General features: G+C 26.6%; 1 protein-coding gene across 2 annotated transcripts; it reads left to right on the top strand.

The window, feature by feature from the left end:
* On the top strand, positions 1-25,149 carry LOC145835546 (uncharacterized). 2 transcript variants are annotated; one of them, XM_082943192.1, is made up of 20 exons: positions 1-138; positions 3,352-3,403; positions 3,571-3,599; positions 4,255-4,311; positions 4,694-4,757; positions 5,251-5,304; positions 5,501-5,630; positions 6,338-6,471; positions 6,655-6,864; positions 8,823-9,013; positions 9,154-9,502; positions 10,214-10,363; positions 14,676-14,756; positions 14,933-15,424; positions 15,696-15,823; positions 17,946-18,215; positions 20,038-20,142; positions 21,234-21,320; positions 23,340-23,491; positions 24,732-25,149. In XM_082943192.1, the coding sequence occupies exons 1-20, from the start codon at positions 12-14 to the stop codon at positions 24,849-24,851; spliced, it is 2,982 nt and encodes a 993-aa protein (XP_082799318.1). In that variant the 5' UTR covers positions 1-11; the 3' UTR covers positions 24,852-25,149. The 2 variants fall into 2 exon arrangements, with proteins under 2 accessions (XP_082799318.1, XP_082799317.1); XM_082943191.1 differs by having other exon boundaries at positions 8,823-9,019.
* The last annotated feature ends 430 nt before the right edge of the window (positions 25,150-25,579 follow it).

The raw sequence follows: 25,579 nt of genomic DNA, 5'->3' as shown, positions 1-25,579 counted from the left end.
TAAACATAAAAATGAGTAGCACAAGGAAGCGGAAAATTGATCATCAAAGAGATCATTCTCAAAATAAAAAACATCGTAACAGAGATGTTTCTTCCAGCAAAGACCATAAAAAGAAAAGTAAACACCAATCATCTAAAGGTTAATAGTTTCATATTTAATTTTTTGTTCATTTTTGCTAGAGTTAATATTAAACTTATTGTGCAAAATTTTGTGTTATGTTTTCTTATGTTATAGTAGTTTTACCTAGATTGTCAATACTTTACCAACAGTTTAATGTGTCTAAAAAATTTATAATAATGATGTAAAGCTTACTTAAAAGACACTTGTTATATAAATAATTCAGTGTATAAAGCTAGGTAGGAGTTATTCAAAGTTCAAAATCATGTTTTTCTTGTGCTTGTTATTCTATAAAATAATACAAAAACTATAAACTATCTATACAGTCTATAATTTAAAAGTTAGCTTACTTTTATCTTTAGTATAAAGTAAATTAAGTGGTTTGTATTTTGTTTCAGCATGAAATTTATAATTGTCATAGTTATTAACAAATATGAACACGAATCTAGTTGTTGGTTAAAGCTGAAGTGTAGAATCTAGAAAGAACTCCATATTAAAAGTTTTTCTGAAGATACTTAAATCCATTAACCTTGCAATACAATTGATTAGCTAACTAAAAAAGATTGCATTCTTGTCAACAAAATATTCTATTTGAACTTCATATAGGTATTTGATAATAGCAATCTTTTTAAACAACTCATGGGAAAAAAGTTTTAAAAATAAAATTTTAAGTGCTCCAACTGACTATAATTCGAATTCTCATCTACTAGTTGGTACACATGATACCTAGATAACTAGTTAAGAGTCTGAATAATGAATGAGCTTGGGAATAATTTTTACTATTTATTTCCAAGAAACTTAACCACAGGAGAGTGCACTTCTTAAACATTATTTTCTTATTTTGAAAACATTAAGTTTAAAAAAACTTCCAGCTGTTTCTTAATTAATCATAACCATGGATTTGTTTTTTTCTTAGTTCTTTAAAAGAATGGTCGAAAAATGGTTCGCTGCAAAATAATCGAAAATCTATACAGAGTATTTATCTATTTTTTATGAAAAAAGCTAAACTTTGTTTGATATAGAGTTCTTGGTTACACCAACTTGAATTTGTTCTTTGATAATTTGTGGACACTCACATAAAAATGAACTTCTTGGAGTAAAACAAAGTTCAACATATGTAGACTTTAATTGTTACGAAATTGAAGTTCAATATATTTGATGATATTTGAAAATTAGTTGTATGTATTGAATTTATTTTTAATTTCACCTTTTTTAGACTCTGTTCAACTAAGTTATATGAGATTTGTAAATTTTATCAACAAAAGCTGTAATTTTATTATCGTAGTTATGTATAAGCTACTTTGAATATTTTTTTTATGTAATTTTATTATTACCTTATATGTCTTTATTTTCGTTATCTATATATGTTGTTAATTTATTTTACCTATGACATAAATACTATAATTGTTTTTAACTCTTTTAGTATTAAAATAATATTGAATAACAAAAACTTAATTTTGAATATTTATTTATAAATATTTGTAGGTCATTTGTTTATTATTCTGTTTTACTGCTGAAAAATATAAAACAAATTTTTTTATTTGGATTTGTTGTCATTTAAATCTTATTCTTTTCTTTTAAACTACTTTTTTAGTTAAATAGATTTATAAATAAAAAAAAATCGAACAATTAACCATTTTAAATGGAATTGTAGTTTGATTAAGTTTTGTAGTTACTAATATGTTATAACTTTTTAGCGAATTTCTAATTATAATTTTTTGAAAAAGAAGTCTTATATGTTTATAATTTGATACAAAATAAACAGTAACTACTGATAATTTTTACGTACTAGATATTTTTAAACAAGTTTAGTAATGTTTTAAATACTTTTTTTTTTGAAAATTTTAATATACAAACAAAATGAAAAATAAGTTAATAAATTTTTTTTTATTTATGAAATTTTTATAATTTAGTAGAAAACTTTTTTTTTTTTTTTATTGTTTAATATTTTTAAATGTAGATGATTTATTTGAAAACAGATTTAGATGTAGATTTAATTTGTTTGAAAAGTATCAATTTTAGCTCGGTATCTGCTTACTAGTTGAATCTTATTCATTGAAATATATTTGCTTAAAATATTGTTCTAAAATATTAAATTTTTAATAAATTGTTTAGAAAGGTAATCATTGTTAAACATAGATTATGGCTGTCATATCAAATTTTGGCTTCACGTTACAAAATAAAATTACTAGTATTCCATCTAAACTGCTATACATGTAATATTTTGAAAATACGTTTCGGTACTGCTATCAGTTGTGATGAAAAAAGATTTATATAGATATTCAATCTATTTATCATTAAAATTCTGAAGGTGGCTAACATTTACAAAAATGTAAGTGTAATCACTGATGATTTTGGATAAAAGACAGAAAAGTTTTACCTTGTGTAAGAGCTAAGTCTGCAGATAGAATTTAAAAGATACAGTAGAATAACTTGTCTTTAGTATGTAAAAGCTTAAACGAGCCTCATGAAGCATTGAAGTTTACCATAAAGCTTTTAGAACTGCCAAAAGCATTTGATTCAATTTTGATGTTTTAAAACAGTTTATAATTTTAGATGACTTTTAAGTTAAACAGTGTTTACTAGAACACGTTTTATTAGATATAATACATTTGAAGCATAACATGTTTTCATGTCTAAATCAGAATATATTTTGTAATTATTAACGCATAGTAAATATTTTGTATTTTTATTTTCTTTTCAATACTTCAACTTTTTTTTACTGTTGTTAAAAAGTTGATGTTTTAAACATCTATACTTTATAATAAGAGCTTAAATCACAATGAAAATTTTATACTGTGCTAGTTTGAAATGTTATATTTTGTATAAAAAAAGTTTCTACAAGTAAACTGTTAAGAGAAAAATCTTTTACTATAAACTTCAGATAGTTTTTGGTGATTTAGACTGGTTTATTTTGTTATAAAAAGTGCTACCTTGTTTTGAACTGAATTTAAAAGCACTGTGAACCTCTGTTTCTCAAAATTTTTGAAATCTGTGAACTAGAAAGTCAATGAAACTTATCATACACATAGTTTTTTACAAATTGTTTTGTAAATGTCTTCAAAAATATATTATTACTGATATTTTTTCAAAAATTGCTTTAAAGAACTTATAATTAGATGGAATATATACTTATACGAAATTTCTGCACACTTTGAGATACGCTGATATAGTCTTAACTTGTATGTGTGATTAAAAAATTAAAACTAAGTAACCTTATTTTTAATCAAACAGAAACTGCACAGTATACACAATCTTCTGTAGTAAGCTACGAAGAAGAAGATGAGTGAGTTTTTTAATTAACTATATATTTATTTAAAAAGTTTGAAAATCTTAAATTTTTCGTACAAAGGTATTAAGGTAATTTGTCAATGGTTTGAAATGCAATATGATTAGATATTAAAAAAATAGTTTTATAGCTATCTTATGCTTTATAATGTGTATATTTTTTAGCATTATTGAAGAAGAAGTGGAGTACCATTGTAAGTTTTATTTCAATACTTTAATTCAGCTTGGTGCTTAGTTTTTATTGTAATATTGATGTAAAAAGTTTGCTACAGAATAAAAATATTTAGTGTGTTATGAGTCTAAATCGTTTTTGATTTAGAAATTGTAAATAAATCCATTGTAAGTTACTATAAATTTTTACAACCTTAGTAATCTATCTTTTATAAACCTTTAAACTTTGGGCAATAATGCAGTTATGGAATTATATATATGCAAGTTTTTTTTAGGAAGACTAAACAAATCACCCACTAAATTTAAACTCAAAATATTTTATAACAATGAAGTCAAAATTTCATACAAATCTGCAATTAAAATCTAAAAATTTCTTAAGTGTAACAAAATTTACTACGTATGAATAGTAAAATTATGATTAATATAACGTAAAGTTTCACAAAACGCGTGAAACTATTATTTTAAATCATTCAAGAAAATTTTTAAAGATTAAACACATTGTTCTAAATTTATCATTTTTCAATGTTAGTTTGATCACATTATGTTTATCTCTGATTTTTTTGATTGCTATCCTTAGTTTTTTCTGCATATTAGTTTACTGTATATGTTATAAAAATTTTAAATAAGTCAAGTAAAGAGTATTTTTTGTTGATATGTATTTTTAATTTTTTACCATAGTGGGAGCTGACGATATTCCACATAAAGTAGAAAAAAGTTCTTCAAACACAAAAAAGAGTTAGTTTAATATATAATATTAGTCAATAAATATCTATGTGGAAATATTTTTAACTTGCACTAATTAAGTAACTGTTGCACTAAAAATAATCCGACGGTTTAAATAAACATGTAAAATTTTAATAACTTTTAGCATTTTTTGATGTGATAAATAAAATTATTGTAATTTTATGTAGCTAAAGCATTTTATATTTAGAGTTTAATCTTTTACAAGACGTTCTTAAGCATTTATCAAAAATAAACATTGATTGTATTAACATTAATTCAGTTTAATATTTATTTTAAAATGGTTATTACCCCATAAATAATAAATTAAAACACAACTTTCAGTTTTTGTTTTACACTGTTTTTATTGTGCTTTTAAACTTAATTTTTGTCACAGCAAAAGATTTAAAGTATCATTTTGAGGAAACAGATACAAAGTCTCGAGGTAGAAAACACAAAAAGTAAGAATAATAAAATATAAATATTTAAGTAGAGTAAAATACAATGATATAAAACAATAATTAATTATTTAAGCACCATATAATTAATATAGTAAATTTTCTAACTCAAAAACCTTGAATATGATAACTATAAAAATATATTTATATAAAGAAAACAATACATTGAATAAATTCAGGTATTATTAAATTGATAGAAATTGAAAAAAGTTGAGGTATATTTTAAAACATTATAAATCTGGATATTCAGACTTAATTTGTACTCTATATTGTGTAGATGATTTTCCTACTAAGCCGAGTTTAACATATTATATGGCTATTTTTATGTTGGTTTTATAATTCGATAAGCATAAAACTAACAAATTGAAAAAATATGAAGTAAATTGTCTCGTAAAACAAAATGTTTTATTATTATTTTGATTGTACAAATTTTGATAAGTTGTTTGTTTGTTTAATAATGTAGATTTTTTTTCTTAATTACATTGTTTTTGTACAGGGAGCAAGATAAAATGAAGAAAAAATTGAAAAAGTCACGAAGAAGCCCTTCAAGGTTAAAAACTAAAGTATAAATATGCAAAGACTTATTCAGGGTTTAATTAAAGTTTTATATTTCCTAGCACAATTAACAAGTCTATTTACAAACTTATGAACTTACTTTCAATTCCTAGACTATACCCAATATTTTAACTACTATAAAATTTCTGTATTCAGTCTGTAGTTATCTAAAGTTATTTATGACTTTTCAGTGAGTCTAGTAGTGACTCAAGTGTTGAGTTGAAAAAGAAAAAGAGCAAAAAGAAAAATAGAAAAAAATTGGATCTCTCTGATGAGAAAATAGTTAAGTCCTCTAAAAAAAGCAAAAAAACTGTAGTAAAGGTATATTTTTTATATAAAAAATGTTTTTATACTAAAAATAATAATTTAAATTTAAAATGTTGGTTGTAAAAGGTATTTATATGTATGTAACTATGAACGATACAAATTCGTTTTTTCTGTGTCAATAAATAATCAAAATGTTGTTTAAGTGGGTACTAGTTTCAAAATCCATATAGAAATGTATTAATAAGTTGGTGCAGCGAAACGTGTTAATTCCAACAATTTAACGAGTTGAATTGCTTTTTGTTACAATAACTAATATTTATTAAAGTTGTTTTTTGCTTTGTGTTCTAAGGTTTCAAGATTTTACGTTAAACCTCTGTTTTAGGTTGAAAAGTTTGTACTAACCATTTTGGTTATATAGGTTGTCATACAAATGCTTTAATATCTCACTGACTTATTTATGTTATAACATAGTAAAAAAACACAATTAATGTTTTTTAAGTACGATAATGCACGATCAAAAGGCTATAAATTAATTAATTCTAACCATATAAATATATCTAACTTTTTTTGTATGTTAATTAATTAAAAAGAACAGATGCAATAGAAAATAATTTTATGTTATAATTAAACAGATTTTAAATTATATGAAAACAAAAAATAATTGTAAAGTAAAAAATTAAATTGAAAAGATAATGTGTAATACTAAATAAGCTGCTTTAATTATTTTTTAACTATGTTTCGACCATATTACTGATTTTTAGTCTGAATCTGCCGAAGTAAAACACAAAAAGAAGAAAAACAAACGTCAGCCATCACCTCTTGCTACTTCCACTGGAAATTCTTCAAATTATGACGACAGACCTCCCAAACCTCATAAGAAACTTTTGTCGCCTGTGTTAGTCTACAACGATGTTTATAAATTTCAGTAAATGGAATGGAAATGTGAGCAAATGGAAGAAAATTTTTTGGGCATTTGTTGATTTACTTAAGCATTATATCATCATTGTTTTTCTTGCGATTAAAAACATCTTAAGTTTTTTTTAAGTTACTTTTCAAAAAATAACACCAATTTATTTAGCAAGAAAAAATCTTCTACTAAAATCCAGTCGATGAACGCCAATCAAGAACATCACGACAAAACTCACAGTGACTTCACACAAAAAAAGAATCGGCATGATGAGGGCAGGAGGAATCAGGACAAGGAAGATCTGAGAAGAAGCTTATCTGAACAGCATAACAAGAGAATGCAACAAGAACTACATGCTTCAAACAGATATCAAGATGAAAGGTAACCACTCTTTTAAGTAATTAGTATTTGTTGGTGAATTTAATTATAGTTTAATAAGTTAGTTAAAGAAGCTTTTGTTTTTAATTTTCAAGTTTAATCACAACATTGAAAGCAATACTTTTTCCCCAATTTAGTTATACTAAATGAGTTCATATTTTGAAACAAATGTTTTTTCATTCAAGCCTCAAAGAATGCCTGTAAAGGGGTTTAACTATAAGTTTGATGCACCTCAAGATAGCTTTTGGTAGCTCAGGCTGGCTTTTTGCTTCGAACAGTGGTAATCCTGTTACATACATAGCTAAGCCAATACGTATACAATTTTCTTTTTGAATTTAAATACATAAACGTTTATTGGGATATTTAAGTTGAAAATAATTAAAAAAAAAAAACATATTTTAATTGAAAATATTCATTATACTTGATTCCTTCTAAACTGGTAAACTTTTTTTTATTCTTTAAAGAGTGGCAACTCAATGAAATATGATAAATAGCATTGTCAAGTTATAAAAGTTTTAATTTATCATTAATTGGAAGTAAATATGAATTTTGATAAAGTATATTTTGGAAACTGTATTTTAGAAGATGGTAAAAATAGGGTATGTTTTAGCTTTAAAAGATAGATATATTAGACTGTAAAACTGATTTAGAATAAAATAAAACATAGTTAAATTTTCTAAATACGCAGTTCTAATGAATTTGAATATTTTGTTGAGATGAGTTTAGCGAACGGTACTAATATTTATGACAGGGTTGCCATTTTACCTGGAAACCTGAAAAAACCTGAAATTTTTAATAATTTTAACATGTTCAGTAGTAAAATTTAGATTTGACCCAAAAAATCTATCATATAGATAAAAATTTTGTTATCATAATTTTTTTTTATTGAAAAACTCATTTTAAGTAGCTTTACAGTATCTTTTCGTTTTTACACTATTTAAAAGAGTTTCTTACCTTAAACTTAACTTTAAACTAAAAATAGACCCAAAAACGTGTACTTTTAAAAAACCTGGAAAAATTTTTGAAAAAACGATTGGCAACCCTGTTATAAATTCTATTTTTATTATCATTTTTCTAATTACATTATTGCTTTGCTATTTAAATTTTTCTATATAAACCACTCGTTAGAAATAAAATAAACAGAGTCATATAAAAAAAATTATTGACATCTTTAGTTATAATCACTAATTTTACCATTTGAATTTTTGATTTAATTTCAAAAACTTAAAGAATAAAAATTTATAAAATTTTAGTTTGGGATATAAGTTGAATGTGTGTAGTTTTTCTTAAAATCTCTTTTAAAATCTTTTAAATTTTTGTAAAACCCAGATTACTTTAGATTAATTTCACACAATATCAGGGTAGACTTTATGACTTAATTTGTATTCTAGTCATTAGTCGTTTTGTTATTATTATGATATTATTAGTTGTTCAAGCTTTACTAACAGTTATTTCAGTCTTTGGCTCTTTCTATACTACTTATTAAACAATTTTATTATAAGCTCAACTACGATTTTTTTGTTTAACTCAGGCTAGTTTTTTGTCATTTAGATTTTTAATTTGCTCCAAAAGTTTTAATCCTGTTGTAACATTTATATTTTTCAGTAAAAAATCTATAACAATTTATAAACGTACATTGTATATAATGACTGTTTAACTAAGCTATAGCAAACTTATACTGTGAGTATGAAATGTTTACAATAAATTATCTTTAAATTTAAATAAAACTTTTTAGTTTTTAAATTTTATAATAAGTATGTCCTTTGTATTTTTACATTGTATTTCTTGAGAAGTAAGAATAAACATTTTTACTATTTTTTGATATATTTGTACTTCACATGAAAAATACAACAGAACTTTTTTTTGTTGTTGTTTTGAAACTAAATAAAAATTAATTTGGATTTTTTTCAAAATTCTATTAATTTAACAACAAATATTTTTCAAACAATGACGACACACAGAACTACGACTTCAAAGACGAAGTATTCGCGAAATATGATGTCACCAGCTAACAGAGACAACTACAAAAGAGAAGATGACATCGCTAGAAGGGGTGCTGCTTACCACAGAGACCAGAGAAGTTACCGAGAAGACAGGGAAAAAAGAGCAAAAGAAAACGGCAGTTACACCACTGCCAGAAGGGATAAACCAAGTTTAAGTTTTGTTTTTTTCATACTAACAATAAATTAAGTTTCTCTAAAAGTTTTCATGTAAAAACAGTAATTGTTAATGAATAGTGAGCAAAATTTTTTAATTGTAACGACTTTTGAACTAAACTTTATTTGTTTCCAGCTTACCAAGAAGACATGTTCAACCGCAACCCTTCATCTAGAAACTCAGAAAAGTACAAAAGAGACGCGATGACATCAGCACGATCAAAATACTCTGCAGATGGTGACCCGTCCCGGCAACAAGCTGGTTACCATGGAGACAAGCAGAGAAGCGAGTTCAAAGAGGAGTTGAGGCGAAGTCATGGCAACGGAGATTCTCGGAGACATCAAGTTGGTTATCCCCAGGATCAGCAAAGAGAAGCAGGATATCCTGATCGTCATGAAAACAGAAGCATAAAACAGAGAAAAAGTGGTGAAAGTTTTTCGCATCAGAGAAGAGAAAATAGCGCTAACAAAAGAGATGACAGCAGGTTTGTAGTTATGATAGTATAACTTGAACCGATACTCTTTTTGTACTTCTTACTACAATTTTCACAAGGTACGTTGACTGTTACAAAAAAAAATGTTTTAACACTAAATGTGTTACGACAAAACATTTTTGACCACATAAGTTTAAGTATAAATGGTTTATGACCTGAAATGAATGCTAACTAATGGTTGTTTATGTTTTCAAGTTTTAGTGTTTTGTATTTACTATTTTAGATAAGTTTTCAGCAAGCTTAGTTTGAATAAGGGTTGTCAAAAAGCAATTTGTCAAGTTTAGTTTAGTATATTTAAGCACTGATACATTATAATTGAAATAGGTTTTGAACGATTTTAGGAGAATAATAATTATTAAATATCTTAACATTATATTAGTGACGAACTTGTAAAGTTGATAAAAATAAAATAGTAGAAAATTTGCATAGGCTGCAAGAAGACCTTTTTTATATAAAGCAACAAAGTATTCATAAGAGACTCGTTGTAAATTCAACTTTAGGTTTTTTTGATAATAAAATATAAAATTGCTAAAAAATTGTTATTTAAAAATTATACATACTGTAAGAGCATATTTAATAGCTATTGAAAAAAAATCCATAAAAATTTATTACAGAGCTGAAAATAACTACATTAACTTGTTTTTAACTTTCCTTATATAAAAAACGCTATAAGTAAAAGTTGACGCGTATTTTGTCTGATAGAAACAGGCGTGACGATGGTGACCTGCGAAACAATCTGAATATGCGAAAGATAGAAAATTTCAAGATAACAGTGAAAAGAAGCGACATCTCAGATGTTTCAGCAACTTCCAGTCGGGCCTTGAGAAGAGAAGATAATATGCAGAGAAACAGGTACAAATTTTTAGTTTTCGATAGAAAAAATGGTATTTCGAAAAATTATTTAAACAGTTATTTCATGTTTTTAAATGATAAATGATAATGCAATATGCTAAATAATATAAATAATATATTTACAAAAGACATACTTATCTCAAGTTGTATGTTTCCTCGAATTTCCGGCAATAAGGTTGCGTATATTTTTTACTAGTGATGTACCGACTCACTATCCGGGTCCGGGTCCGGCCGGATATTGCCATTTTTGTCTGATATCCGGATCCGGCCGGACACTAATTTGAAAAAAAAAGTCCGGATCCGGTTCCGACCGGATTCTAATTTGAAAAAAAAGTCCGGGTCCGGTTCCGGCCGGATTCTAATTTGAAAAAAAGTCCGGACCCGGATCTAGTTAGTAGAAAAGAGCATACTAAAAAATATTTTTTCAAAAACAAACCCTGTGTAAATTAATAAGAGTCATTTTCGTCAGTTAAAATTAAACACCTACCGTGATTGGCTCATTTTGTACATGTGAATAATTTACATTTGTTTAAATTTAAACTATGAAATAAACATTTCAGAAATGCAACTTTTTACATTTGTTGTAAAATTGAAAACTTTAAAATGAATACTTGCATTATTTATTGTTTAAAGTTGAGCTCAGAGAATATTTAGAGTTATATAAACTTATTGTTAAACTTTTATTGCGTTACGCCGTTTCCCTGCAGAGCAGTTCATCAGACGCTAAAAAAAGCTGAAAACAAAAGTATACAGGGCGATGAATTGGAAAATAAAAATACACACATAATATATAAATGAAAATAATATTTACATTTGAAATATGAGTTTTAAATAATATGTGGTTTACAAAAGTTAAATTTTAAAGTTAAGTTAAATTAAAATGAAATATAGGTAAGTTTAGTTTAAATAATTTATTAACTATAGATTTTATATATTTAGAAAATTTATTTATTTACTAAGCATTTAATATATTAGGATTTTGAAAAAATGTAAATACTAAGATTTGTAGGGGATTTTTAGAAAACAGAAATGGTCTTTTTACGGGAATGTTGTAACTTTAAAACAAAATCTTTACACAATACAAACATAAATACAAAGTAACAATATAATTAAATAGAATGAAATAAACTAAATAAACTAAGTTAATGCGATAAAAAATAAACTAAAAGTATTCCTTAGGGTAATGAGGGCATTGCGTGACTAGTTCATTTCTTTTATTAAGTATTTTTCTCTGGTTAGCATTTGCTATAAACAGTCTTTCAAGGTTACATATCGAGCACATGAAGTTTGGTTTAAATCTGCTTTTTGTTTGTCGGAGAATTTTCCATTCAATAGTGGGTTTCTCGCCTTTTTCATATAATTTCCACATGTAGTTGGCGAGTTGTGTACAGTTGGCGGGTTTCTTCTTGTTTGGTTTTGGAAATGATACTCTATGTTCGTACAATCTGTTTTTGAATGCTCTTCGGGTGGATCCAATATATGACATTCTCTTATTTTTCTCAGATGAGACGATTGCTTCGTATATTACATTTTCTAATTTACATTTATTCATTACTGGACATTGCTCTCTGTTTCTGCAGTTGCATAGCTTCGGTTCTATTTGTGGTTTTTCTAGCAGTTTCTTATTATGTCCACTTATTAGTGCTTTAATGTTTGGGGAACAGCAGTATGATATCTTGGTGGAACTTCTATTGAAGATTTTGTGTAATTCTGTTGATTGTGGGAAGTGCTTGTCAAGCAGTTTTAAAAAGAGGTTTCCGAATTTGGTTTTCACTGATTCACAGAAAGGTGGGTTGTAAAATATACATTTTCTTTTTCTGTTTTTTGCTTTGTTGTTATTAGTTGTTGGGTTATATTCGAGCTTATGATGGAAGTTGCTTTTGCTTAAAGCGTTTTGGTAGATTTGTTTCGCGTTATCAAATGATTCTTTGCTTTTTGTTAGTTTTGAAATTCTATTTTCGATCATTTTTGGTATATTTTTCTTAATTGTTCTAGGATGGTTAGAATCTTTGTCAATATAGATGGTCTTTGCGTTTGGCTTTACATATGGGCAATAATCATCAGTTAGGAGGTTTAAATGTATGTCTAAGAAGTTGGTGGAGGTTTCACCTGCACTAATTGTAATGTCGAATCCTATGTCTGCTAGTTTTTTTGTAATTTTGTTTTTTATTTTGCAAATATTACTCTTATTTGTTTGATTGATAACGGCAAGTCCATCATCTCTGTAGAGTCCAATTGACTCAATGTTTATAATCGTAGACAGATGGTGTAATAGGTATAAACCTACAAGGTCACATATTTCGGCGCCGTGAAATGATCCCATAGGTACGTCGAAGTTGTCATTGGAGTTGGTTTTTTTCCACATATTATTATCGTAAAACATTACTGATTTGCATGTGTGTAAAATAGTCTCTATCTCAAACTCTGTGAACCTTGAATAAGAGTTGGAAAAGTTGATTGCATCTATTAAGTGCTTTCTTTTAATAGTTGGGTAGAAGTTCTTAATGTCAAAATTAACGAAGCATTTGTGGTTTTTGTTGTTGATTTTTTCGAACCAATCTATCACTTCTCCAGAGTTTTTCCATTGGCTAAGCATGGATTTTTTTCTTATGGTTGTTATGTGTTTTTGTAGGATGGTTCTTGACAGTTTGCCTAAGTGGGTTTTAGATGAATTAATTATTCTACAGTTGATATCGTGTGGAAAGTTCGCTTTATGGTCTTTGATAGAAAGGAATGCTTCATTGACTTCATATTTTGGAACTTTTTTGTTCTTTAAGCTCATTTGTTTACTTAGGATTTGTGCTGCTTCGTTGGAGTTAATAATAATATTTAGAGTTAATACGGTTGAATGTACGAGCCAATGAGAATCATATGACATGTGTTTCAAACTAAATACTGATGCAACAAAACATCAGAACATGACAGGCAGTTTATATGTAAGCAGTTAGTTAGTTTGGTGTGCAGCTTGAAGCAACAAAATATCTTGAACTTTTTTGTGAAATTTTGTGATAAGTGAATATTTCAACTGGTGTTTAATTGTTTTAATATTTAAGCCAGGTTTATAGTTTAGTAGTTTATTAAAAATTTCACAGTTTCTTGTTTACTAAAAGTTTTATTTAATTTTAGTTTATTGTTTTAAGTCTTTTGATATAGATTTAAATAGCTTCCAGTTTTTAAAGTGTTACCAAAGTAATTAAAATTTTTGTATATGCTAGTATTTCTTGTTGTGTTTTATATAAAAGATTCATCACTCAAAACTGTGTGTCTGATTATAGAAAGTAGTCTCAGTTAGAATTTAGTATTTGTTAGATATTAATTAAACAAGGTAGGATTTAATTATGGTGGGTAGTACTAGTAAGTTAAGTGTACCACAATCAGTCCACAACTCTACTACCAAATTGTCAACCTTTGCTAGTTGTTCTACTGATTATTAGATTAACGTAATTTTTCAGTTTTTAAAAACCTCATTCTGACTCAGGCTTGTTTATACTCACTCTAGCTAGTTTTATTGACTTAAACAGTGGCAACCCTGCTAGTTTGAAAATCTTGGACTGCCTCAGGCTAGTTTAGTTTTTTATAAAAGCTCAGGCTAGTTTTCTTTTAAATTTTGAATGAGTTTGAGCTGATCCAGTTTTCAATATTTGGTAATTTTCTAGTGTATTTGGTTCAAGAACTTGATTTCAGATTTTCAATTGTAAATAAAACCTAAATTTGTAAACCTTGTGGCTAGCTGTTTTACTTATTATTAGATTAAAATTCTTTTTTTTTCAGTTTTTAAAAACCTCATTCTGACTCAGGCTAGTTTATACTAGTGATGTACCGGACTCACTATCCGGGTCAGGGTCCGGCCGGATATTGCCATTTTTGTCTGATATCCGGATCCGGCCGGATTCTAATTTGAAAAAAAAGTTCGGATCCGGTTCCGGCCGGATTCTAATTTAAAAAAAAAGTCCGGGTCCGGTTCCGGCCGGATTCTAACTTGAAAAAAAAAGTCCGGGTCCGGTACATCACTATTTTTTACTACATTTATTTTAAAGTTCGTTTCTAAAATAGTACACTTAAGTGTATGTATATGCATTACTTTTTATTAGTTTGCTTGGTCCGTTTTATTAAAATGTAATTTTAGTTTTGAAATTTTTAATTCATTTATTAAATTTTGATTTTAAATAAAGATGTGCAAGTTAAATATTTTTTTTACTTCCAGGTTTCGGTGACAAAAAAAAAATCAAAACTATAGCTTTTTAGATAATTTTAACCTAAGCGTAAAGCTAAGTTAGTTTTAACTATATTAATTTGTTTCATCATTATATAGAGTTAGAAGGAGCCCACTTGTGCGAACAATATCGACTTCTAACCGCCTTCAAAATTCAAACAAGCCTTCCATACACTCCAGGCTAGTTTTAACGTGACGCTAAAAAGTTTTTACTAAAATGTAGATTTTTTGAAATTCTGACACATGTTTTAAATTTATAAAAAATATTGCATTCTGTTCGTTGGCGTAAGACTTTAAAACCAGAACCGTATAATAAGAAGTACTTTTGTGTTAAAAAATCATAATTGAAACTTTAGACTCGGGGAAGGAACAGTGAGACCGAAGAGAAATTTGAACAACTCCTCGTTGAGGGTCAAGAAGAACCTCAACAATTCTTCACTTCGACTCAAAAAACAAATGGAGCAGCAGCAGCGATACCAGGAAAGCGCCAGGAACAGCTCAGGCGTCAGAAGCAGGATGCCACGCAGCCCCGAAAGGTCCTCGAACGCGAGAAGGACTTCTGATTATTATGATTCCGGCAGAAACGTGAGAGATGGTCGCGGCGATTTGAGGCCAAAAGACTCAAGTTTTAGAGGCTCGACTCAGACGTGCCAGAACATCAGGGAGCGGTCGGGAAATCGTCCAGAAGCCAGAGTTCGATCGGGAATACGTCAGAATGTCAGAGATCGCAAAGGAGTTTTTCAGGAGTCAAGAAACCGCGCTCGACAGGGAGAAAGGAGTCTGTTGAGGTTTGGTGCTAAGCGCGCGGACGGTAGAATGCCTGTCAGAAAAAGTATCAACGAAAACAGGTCAGTTGCTTTTTTGATTTAAAACTGGAAGACATCTATTTACTTCTTAAATAACCACATGACATGTCATACCATAATAATATAACTAACTAGTTTACTTACTTTTATTTAATTTTTATATAATAGTTTTTATAAAAGAATATTTTCAGCGTAGTAAACTTTAATAGAAAATGAAAAAGTTTAAGTAAATATTATTTTAAGTAAAATGGTTATGAAGTACAAACCTCTTTTATGAATTTTATACGATTGTCTTTATTATTTTAATTTATAGAACAAGAGATGCAAAGAGAAGTTATCCAGACTTGAGTGGTGGTTCATCGGCAAAAATAAATAGTTCTCCTGCAAGAAAATCTGCAAAATACGATTCTAACTTGTCATCTAGAAATTCTTCTGCTCAACGTTGGTTTTTCTTTCAAGTAGTTCGTTAATACTAAGTAGTTGCCATATAACTGTTCAAAAATATAGGTTAAATCGTTTGCTAACTAAAGATCCTAGTGAAGTAACTTCACTGGAATATAAATAAAAACAAATTGTACCGTAATCTTCATTTATTGTACCAACATACGTTTCTGTGTGTTAACGAATCAACACACTTCAACTGGGTTCTGTAAAAATAATTACTGTAATGAATGAATAGAAGCATAGAGTAAAGTAGGTGTATACATGTTTTCATTAAAATAAAATATTTTCTACAGATAATAGTTAATTTTAGGTAAAATACTTAATATTAAATCCGACTGTTATAAAACTATATAATATTTGTGATAATTAAGTCTAAAATAAGTAAAGTAAACTAAAATACAAAACAAAACAACAAATAATAATATAAACAAACAACTCACGTTAATGGAAAGAAAAACTGATTCAAGTTTTACTGTTGTTAATAAATGAACAAAATACATTCATTACATCTAATAATTACGTCACAATATAAATAAGGTTATTTCAACTATTTAATTAAAATTGTAAAGTATGTTAATTTAGTTTTTATTTTTGTAATCTATTTTGAACAAAATAAAACAAATATTTTAGTTCAAATGTAAAAGTCAAAATTGAAAAAATTAAAATTTTAGAAAACAAAACACAAAAAAAACCTAACTTGTTATTGATCTTACAAAATACTGACCGATAATTAAGTTGCAGCGACATACATAAAATCACAATGACTTAAATTACATATATATTGCATTTAATAATTATTAAAATAATCGATTGATAAAGTTGCAGTCGGGTGTTTAAATTAAATATCCCATACATATATTTTAAATATTTATATAAGTAAACTGTGTTATATATCAAAGTTAAAATGTAAAACAACGAGTTGGTCATATGCTAAGTATAAACCTGCAGTAAAAAACCTACTATCTCTCTTGGGCGTAGTAGGTAAAAAAGCACGGTTTTTCTGTGATTTGAATACAGGCTTCTAATTAAACTTGGAACTTAACACATAAAGGTGTGAAGAATTATAGACCGAGGGTAAAATGAATATATGAAATGTCGGAGAATAGAAAGTGACTTGTGCGAAATAGATATATAAATAATAATTGATTAAAACTATATATAACTTCGGATATATAATTATATTTATATATGTTAAGTGAATGTGTGTTTGTATGTGAAAGGTGGATGAAAAATATGAAAGGTGAGAAAGCGATAAGGTGTTATTTGAAGAAGAACCGTCGGTTGTGTACACAGTTGTTTGAAATATCACGTCTTTTATTTAGTAATTGTTTACTATCTTCTGCTAAAATTGCCATTCGTTCAAGGTTGCATATTTGGCAGATTTTGCTCGCGCTACTAATGTTATTGTTGGCGTGGTGAAGGATGCTCCATTCCATTTCTGGCTTGGTTCCATACCTATCAAAATACTGCCAAACGAAATCTAACAATCTTGTGCTATTCTTTTTATTTACATGCTTAAAAGTATACTTATGCCCGGTGTACCTATCTTTAAAGTGACCTCCTGTCGAACGAATATACACTTTATCCATATTATTATCATTAACATTATTATTACTTTTGTTATTATCTTCACTAAGCTTACATTTAACATGCACCTTATACATAACATTTTTAATTAAGCAGTTACCATGTAACGGACAGTTTATTTTATTCGACTTACGACAGTTACAATTTTTACATACATTGTTCTTGTATTTAAAACCCCATAAAATTACTTCATTGTTATAAGTATTACTGATAATGTAATTTTTAGTGTATCATTAGTTTATTGTATATATAGTTGCCATATATATATATTTAAATTAAAAACAAAAAAGTGAAATTTTTTAGCTATGAAATTTTTGTTTATATTTTTCAGAAAAATTAACTTCATTAGATTTAAAACAAGACTCAATAACTTTATGTGCATTTTTAAAAGACTTTCTATTGAAACTAAGATCTTGTGCCAAATAGGTATACTTAAATTTTTTTTTTTTTTAACTCCTGATAAAAGTGCTTATGGATACTTTAAAACCAGTTGTATATAACTATAGTGATTTATAAAAAAAATCATCTGCAGGCTCCGACGCAAGGTCTAACGCTTCCTCATCCAATCAGATGCGTCGCAAGAAAATTTCGTCATCGCGTGGCAACGAGACCACGTCATCGAAACGTCACCAAGAAAAACGCCCCAAAGATGAGAAAAGCACGAGGAGTAATCGCGAAAAACAAATTGTAGAAAATTCGGCGGGAAAATCATCAAAAGCGATCAAGCGTGACGAAGTGGTGAAGTCATCTAGCGGGAAAGTCGCTTCGTTGAAGAAAGAAAACGGAAATTCTGGGAAAGAAGGTAACTGTTGTGTAGAAAACAATAATTTATTTTTTAATAGGACTTTTGATTATGAAGCTGTAGATTGTGTTTATTTAGATACTGAAGAATGCCTTAGACCTATTTAATTTGTTAAAAAATAATTGATTACTGCCCCGTTTAATACACGACTTGCAACTTTTTGCTTAATTCTGAGATCATTTTTATTCAACTTGTTACTATTTGACTTTTATTGTACTTTAGTTTTAAAATTTCAACAACTATCTCATTTTTATTTTTTATTTAATGTTTTCTGTACGCTTTTATCAAACTTTTACCTCAAAATCATTTAGCATTTTCAAACTTATTTATAGAAAGTAATTCTTGATATCTTTATCAAGTTTATGCTCACACAATTTATTCAATTGTTTTGCTAGTCTCATTATTATAAACATGTTTTGTATCAATAAATTTTGTTGCACAGTCTTTGATTTTATAAATCATATTGGCAGATGTTTATAATTACTAATCAAACTTCAGTAAGCACAGTCAGCGTCACATATAAAGATTTTTCGAAAATCTTGTTCTAAAATATGTTTTTTGGTGAAAAATGCAAATGTAATTATTATGGAGAAACTAAATATAAATTATTCCACTAAGATATATATTTTTTGCTTTATTGTGTAATTTTGTTTTATGTTTTTGTTTAACTTTAAAATGTTTTAAGTTTTCTCAACTAATCAAAAAAATATTTTAGAGTAAAATGGACTAGTTAATTTACTAAGATATTATTTTTTATTTTTTAATTGTTATAGAATGTTTTATTATTTTATATAGATCAATTTAATTTTTGTCAATCAGTAACTGTAAGTTCTAGATTGTATTTCGAAATTTTTTTTTTAAACTTTAAACAAGCCGCTTTTTAATATAATCTTCGAACGTATAATAATATTTATTTCAAGTATATAATTTTTTAAACAAACCCAATCAACAAGTTTTACTATTATTATATTATAAAGTTTTTGATTTAGTCGTTGAAATACTTATTAAACAGATAATTTTTTTGTAAGTTTGTTTAAGAGTTATGTATTTTTGAATAGTTAAAAGTAAACCTATACTTTTAATAAATTACAAATGTTATCCATTGAAGATTGTGCAATTAAATCCAAATTTTTTTTCTGAGCCTTGGATGATTTAGAAAATAAAAATTGTTTAGTTTCAATTTATTAAATTGGTAGTCCAAGCTTTTGCTAATTTTTAGAACACAAGCTGAATTATTTGTACAATATTATATAAATAAAAAACTAAAAAGTCTTATGTAGCCTAAATGCATGTTTAGACAGCGAGAGAAATCTTAAGTAAGAATAAATTCTATTATTTAATTTACTATTAAATTTAATTTAAATCAATTGCATCAATTTGATCAGAAATACATAATTGTATGAAATTTAAGTAGTTTTTAACTTTAGGAAACTTTTTTATAATTCTTTTGTAGAACCTATGTGACTTATAATATAAGTAGTAGTTTTATAATAGAGTCTGACCAAAACCTTAAAAGTTAAATTTTAATAAAAAGTACTCATAGAATTTTTGATAATATTCAATGTTAATACAAAAAAAATTATTTTAGAATGCCAAATATTTTAGTTAGTCCAAATTTATAGTCTAAAGATGCAAAAAAAAATTTTAGATTTTTTCAATGTAAAGCGTTTATGAAAACTTCTGTGGGACGGAAATCAAAGTGTAAATATTGATAAAAAATAGTTGATATTTGTCAGAATACATTTAAAAAACTACTAGTAATATAAGTTTTTATTCGCAAAATCATAAACTGTTTTATTTTATTTTTTTGATTTTTGTACAGCAAGCAAGCCTGATTGGTCTACGATTAAAACTGAAAAACCCAAGCACATAGATGACATAAAAAAATCTGAAGAGAAAAAGACAGTATTTGACAAGTTCAAACCATGTAAGTTTACTTGTTTAGTATTGTTTTTCTCACTATAAAATATGACATTAGATTAAAAAACCCTTTATTTTTAAAACTTTGATTGTAAATTAAGCTAGATTTTATAAAGTTTTATTGAGTTTATGTTTTTAATACTGTTCATTAATAAATAGGTCATTTCTGTGTATTCCGGAATATATTATTTATTTTGCTGTATTTACATTTATCTGAAATGTTTCTATATAAATGACAATTTTTTAGTTAACTTTTGTTTGTATGTGTTCTTTTACAATGTTATAAAGTTTTAATTTTTTTTATTTTTAATAATTTTTTTTAAAGAGTGCTTTGAAAAAAACTATATAAAAAGTTTTTCATTTTATTTTTAGACTTTCTGTATATTTTATTAAAGTGTTTATTGATAATGATATTTTAACTTATTTTTATGTTTTTTACAAATTGGTACAACTTGTAATTATTTTTAACCTGTCTTATTATAGTATTACTCATTAAAATACTTACGGTAATTTTGCTGTTGGTTTATTTTTGTTAAATTTTTTTTTAATTGTTCCAATGTTTTAAATATAGAATTTTTGAAATGTAATACACATGGTTGCCACTTTACCTGGAAAAACCTAGAATTTGAGAAATTTTGAAAAAAAAAAAGAAATATCTGGAATTAAATTTTTTTTACATGTTAAGCAGAAAAATGTTGATTTGGTACAAAAAATCAACCATATAAATATACATTTTTTATATCATCAAAATATTTTATTTAAAAACACATTTGAAGTAGCTCTACAGTATCTTTTTAATGTGTTATACTTATCAAGACAGTTTTTTTTACCTTAAACTTAAGTTTAAACTAAAAATAGACCCAAAACCAACTATCCTGAAAGAAATTTTGAAAACCTGGAGAAAATCTAATTCTCTGCAAAGTTGAAAAAGTCATAAGTTAATACGTTTATCTGAAATTTATATGATATGTTAATTATATCAGGTAGCATTTTTTAACTACTTTACAAAGCTATTTAAAAGCTTTTAGGTACTGATTTTTGTCTTTTACCTTATTTCGTTTAACAAGTATTAGTCGAAAATTTAAAGAATTCCAACAGGCAATCTTTTAAGAAGCATGTCAGTATCCACAAGAATTTTGCCAGACGAACTGATTGAAAAAATTAAAAGCATAACAAGTGAAACAGGTTTGTTTTCTGTTTGAAAACAACTTGTAGTTGTGGTTGAACATTTTATATCAAGTACTTTGTATTTAAAATAAAACATTTTTTTAAATGTGTTTAGACAAGTTCATCTCAAACAAATAGCAGATAAAAATATTAGAATATGGTATACATTTTAAAATGGTGTTGTTACAACGTTCTTATTACCTAAAAATAACAGTAAGGCAGAGTTGCCACACAATCAAGCCACTCAAGATAATTTTGGTTACTTTTGAAATATTTTAGGATTTTAACAAACTTAGCTGATTCAGGTAGTTTAAATACTAAAAACTATTCAGCTCAGTTTTTTTTTTGGTTAGAGCTTAAATGAGGTTTAGTCGATTCAGTTCTTTTTTTTTGTTATTTTTTAGCGAACTTGTTACGATTACTTAAATTTTTAGTAACTTTATACAGTTGATTTAAGTTATTAGGTTTTTTTTTGCATTGTGACTAGCTTTACTTTAATGTCATAAAATTGAGTGCAGATTTAAATAAATAAAACATATATTTATAGGCATGTTTGTAGTTATTAAAAAGTACTTGCAGGGTTGCCACAAGGTCAGGAAAGTCAGGAAAAAAAAACAAAAGTCAGGAAAAAATTGTGTTTAAAAAAAAAAAGTCAGTAAATTTGACAAAATTTGAAAAAAGTCAGATTTTGTTAGTTCAAATTTACAAAATTTCTTATTTTCCAAAGCCTTCAAATGGTAAAAAAGTAAATGTAATTCAAAATCCTTTAAAATCAGACTAAAATTGCAAAGTTTTCCTAGAAATTAACAAAATTACTTAATTTCTAATGCCTTCATCTAGTAAAAATTGACATAAAACATAAAAAAATGAGTGCAAAAAGAAAAGGAATGAAGCCCACAAACTGTGGCTAGATTTAGAGAAAAGATTCTCTTCGACAAGTGTAGGGGTAGCAGATGAGAACGATTTAAATAAAACGAGGCAAATGGTCTAAACTGCCAATAAAATTAAGCGGTATGCAGACCAGATGAAGAAAATCATATCTTTATTAGATGAGGAGATTGAAGTGCTAATAAAGAAACGGAGAAAATAAATTATAGTACATATAGTAAAAAAAAAACAACCGTGTTTGATAAAGTTCTTTATTGTTTTAAGGATTTAATTGTAAAAGTTCGTTATTGTTTTAAGGTTTTAGTTGTAAACTTTCGTTATTGTTTAAAGGTTTTAATTTCAAAAGTTCCTTATATGTCTTTTAGTTTATTTAGATACATTTGTGTTAGGAAATATTGTATCTTTTTCCAGACAAGTTGTTATAACTTAAATACAAGTATTTTGCTGGTAGAGCTGCTTATTGAAAATACATCAATCATACATAGATGGTTCAAGTGATGTAATGGAATTAAATGATTGAATTCAGCAAAATATATGTTGTTTTAAGCTGTATAAAAATAAGACTGAAAGCTTTATATAGTTTCAAGTGTTTGATTATGTATTTTACAATAAATTTAAATTAAGAGTTATTTTGAAAATTCAGGAAAATTTTCAAGTAATTTTCATATAACAGTAATTCAAGCCATTTAATTTTCAGTAAGTTTATGTTTCTGTTGATTGGTTTTTTGATTCGATGATAACGGTTGTTTACATATATTTCATACGTAAATTTTTAATTTTTCACTCATATTAAATGTACTGAAAAAAACTCTTTGAAGTACAAAATAAAAATAACTGTTTCATCAGTAATAAATGAAACTTGTTAACTTCCCCTTCGAAAATATATTTATAAAAATTGTTAGTTATTACACGTAGAAGTTAAAATTGATTAAGTTTGCAAATTTAGTTTTATTAGTTTAATTTGCATGCGATCATTTAAAAAAATATTGGTTAAAAGAATTATATATAAAATTAATAATGCTTGATTTTTTTTTTAAGTATGAATAAAAGCTTTTTTTATCTATAAAATTAAAAAAAAGTGGTTGATTTGATTTTATCACTAAATTGTATGCTGATGATGTTTTAATTTTAATAACAAATAATTTGCAGGTAAGCCAGACACGATGTTGTACGATGAATCGGGCGCAGTCAACTGCTTCAACACGGAACGGTGCGACAGCCAGTTCGAAATAAGCCAATCAGATCGCTTGAATTCCATCGCCGAACTTCACATGAGAAACAGAATCACCAACTTTGACTATGTTAGTTTCGTTTGAGTTTGCAAAGCATCATCAGTCGTATTATGTTAAAAATGAAGGACTTGAAAGACGATTGTTACATTCTTTGTAGAATTCATCTTGTCCAAATTTTGCTAAAAATTAAATTTAACCTACTTAAGTAGGTAATTTTAAGTTTTAATGCATCCTTTTCTCGACATTAACAATTTTTTGTTTGTAAAAACTTTTTATTGTTACTTTACCTCTGAAGTTAGACTTTTTACAAATCAAAAAGTGTTTTTGTTTTCAAGACTCTGTAAAAAATAGCTTTACAAAATAAGAGCTTCACTATGCTGCAAATTTTTTAATCTTTTGTAATTAAAGATTTTATTTATAAATCTTAAAAACATATAATTTTCTTTTTAAAGTTAGTTAACCGTTTTAATTTGTCTAGTGTCCAGAACTTATGAGTCTTATTTGATCAGATAGGAAATAATGTTTTATTTTATTTCAATATTTGAAGTTATTGAAAATTAGCTAAATGGCATGAAGTGTAAACTTAAAATGTAGTGTACAAAAGTTTTGATGTTTTTTTATATAAGTCGAAATTTTAAACTTTTTAATGCACAAATTTAAAAAAGATTCAGAGTGGCTATGCCATTGAGTATAGCCAGTGTTTATAAGTACTTATTTTAAATTAATAATTAATAACTAGCAGTTGATCAGAAATTTTTAGTGGTTTAGGTAAGCTAATTTATCTAAATGATTTTTTACAACTCTTTTTTACAGTAGAAATACCAATATTTTATGTTTAAAACTTTGTATGCAGTAGTGTGCCACGTATTCACCCTACGTTTAGCCCGGTTCAAAAGTGCATAGTTATAGACAGCTTCAAAGTTTATTTTAAAAAGTGTTCATAAATCAAGGTGTCATTTAATGAATGAATAAATTAGTTAAAGTACATAAAAAAATAATAATGTAGTGTGATAAATGTTTATCAAAATCTATTTTACAACTTTTGTATATATATAAAAATATCAATATTAACTGTTTTTAAAGTCACATGGTAATAAATTATTATAAAAGACAAATCTCGGTTAAAAAAGATAGTATCTAAATATTCAAGGCTTATATATTTTCATTTAGAATCAAAACAGTTTTATAGTTTTCAATATTGTTCGAGAGTGATGTCTTTTCCTTGTGTGAAACTTTCCTGATTAAAACAAAGTTTGTAATTGTCCTAAAGAGCCTAATACATTTGTAAAAAAATATTTTGTTTCAACAGGCATACGAAGATGCAATTGAAGATTTTTATCCAGTTGAACAGCCGATGCTAATTCATAACGATATGCTTCAAAATACCATCAAGTTGTGCAGAGAAAATTTATATCTTGCTTGTAACTAGGAATTAAAACATTGATGTAGTACATAAGACTTAACAAAACAAACGTTTTGTCAGTTAAGAGTCATTTGTGAAACATTTTATAGATATTGGGTGTTTTTTATTTGTCTGACTATAAATTGATAACGATGTGTGATAAGCTTAGTCTATACATAAATTTTTAACCAATTATTTTTTTAAAACTAAATAAATTTTTATATTAATTTATCTTCATGTTAAGTTTTAGTTGTCTCAATTACTTTTTATAATTTTAAATTGTTGTCTTGAATAGTTACTTTAACTATGGTTTTGTTATGTAGAGAAAAAAATTTATGTTGTTATTCGTTAAAATAATTAGTTTTTGATTTATTGTCAAATGATCTTTGTTAAACAGTAAAGGGTCATAAAACCGAATATACAGATATGATATATAAAAATATTTGTAATATATCAACTTATGCAACTTACATTTTGCAATAGTTTATAACGTATATTAACTCAAGATTAATCACTAGACTTTCTAAATCTTTACAAAAAAAGTTATTAGAGATTTACAAGGTTTTTATGGCTTGATGAAATATAACTTATAAAAGTATGTGAAAAATTGTCTAGAAGTCAAAAAGTGTAGCATTTTTCTCAACGACGCACGAGCTGTAGTTATAATTTTGGTGGTTAAAGTACAAAATTCTGGTGTACATCATATTTATCGTTTTAAAACAGAGCTCGGCAGTACTCGGTAAAAGTAACGAGTT

Source organism: Thalia democratica, chromosome 5 (genome assembly GCF_965202585.1).
Source record: "Thalia democratica chromosome 5, ktThaDemo2.hap1.1, whole genome shotgun sequence".
NCBI lineage: Eukaryota > Metazoa > Chordata > Thaliacea > Salpida > Salpidae > Thalia > Thalia democratica.
Note: the sequence above shows the minus strand (reverse complement) of the source record. Positions and strands in the feature narration are given on the sequence as shown.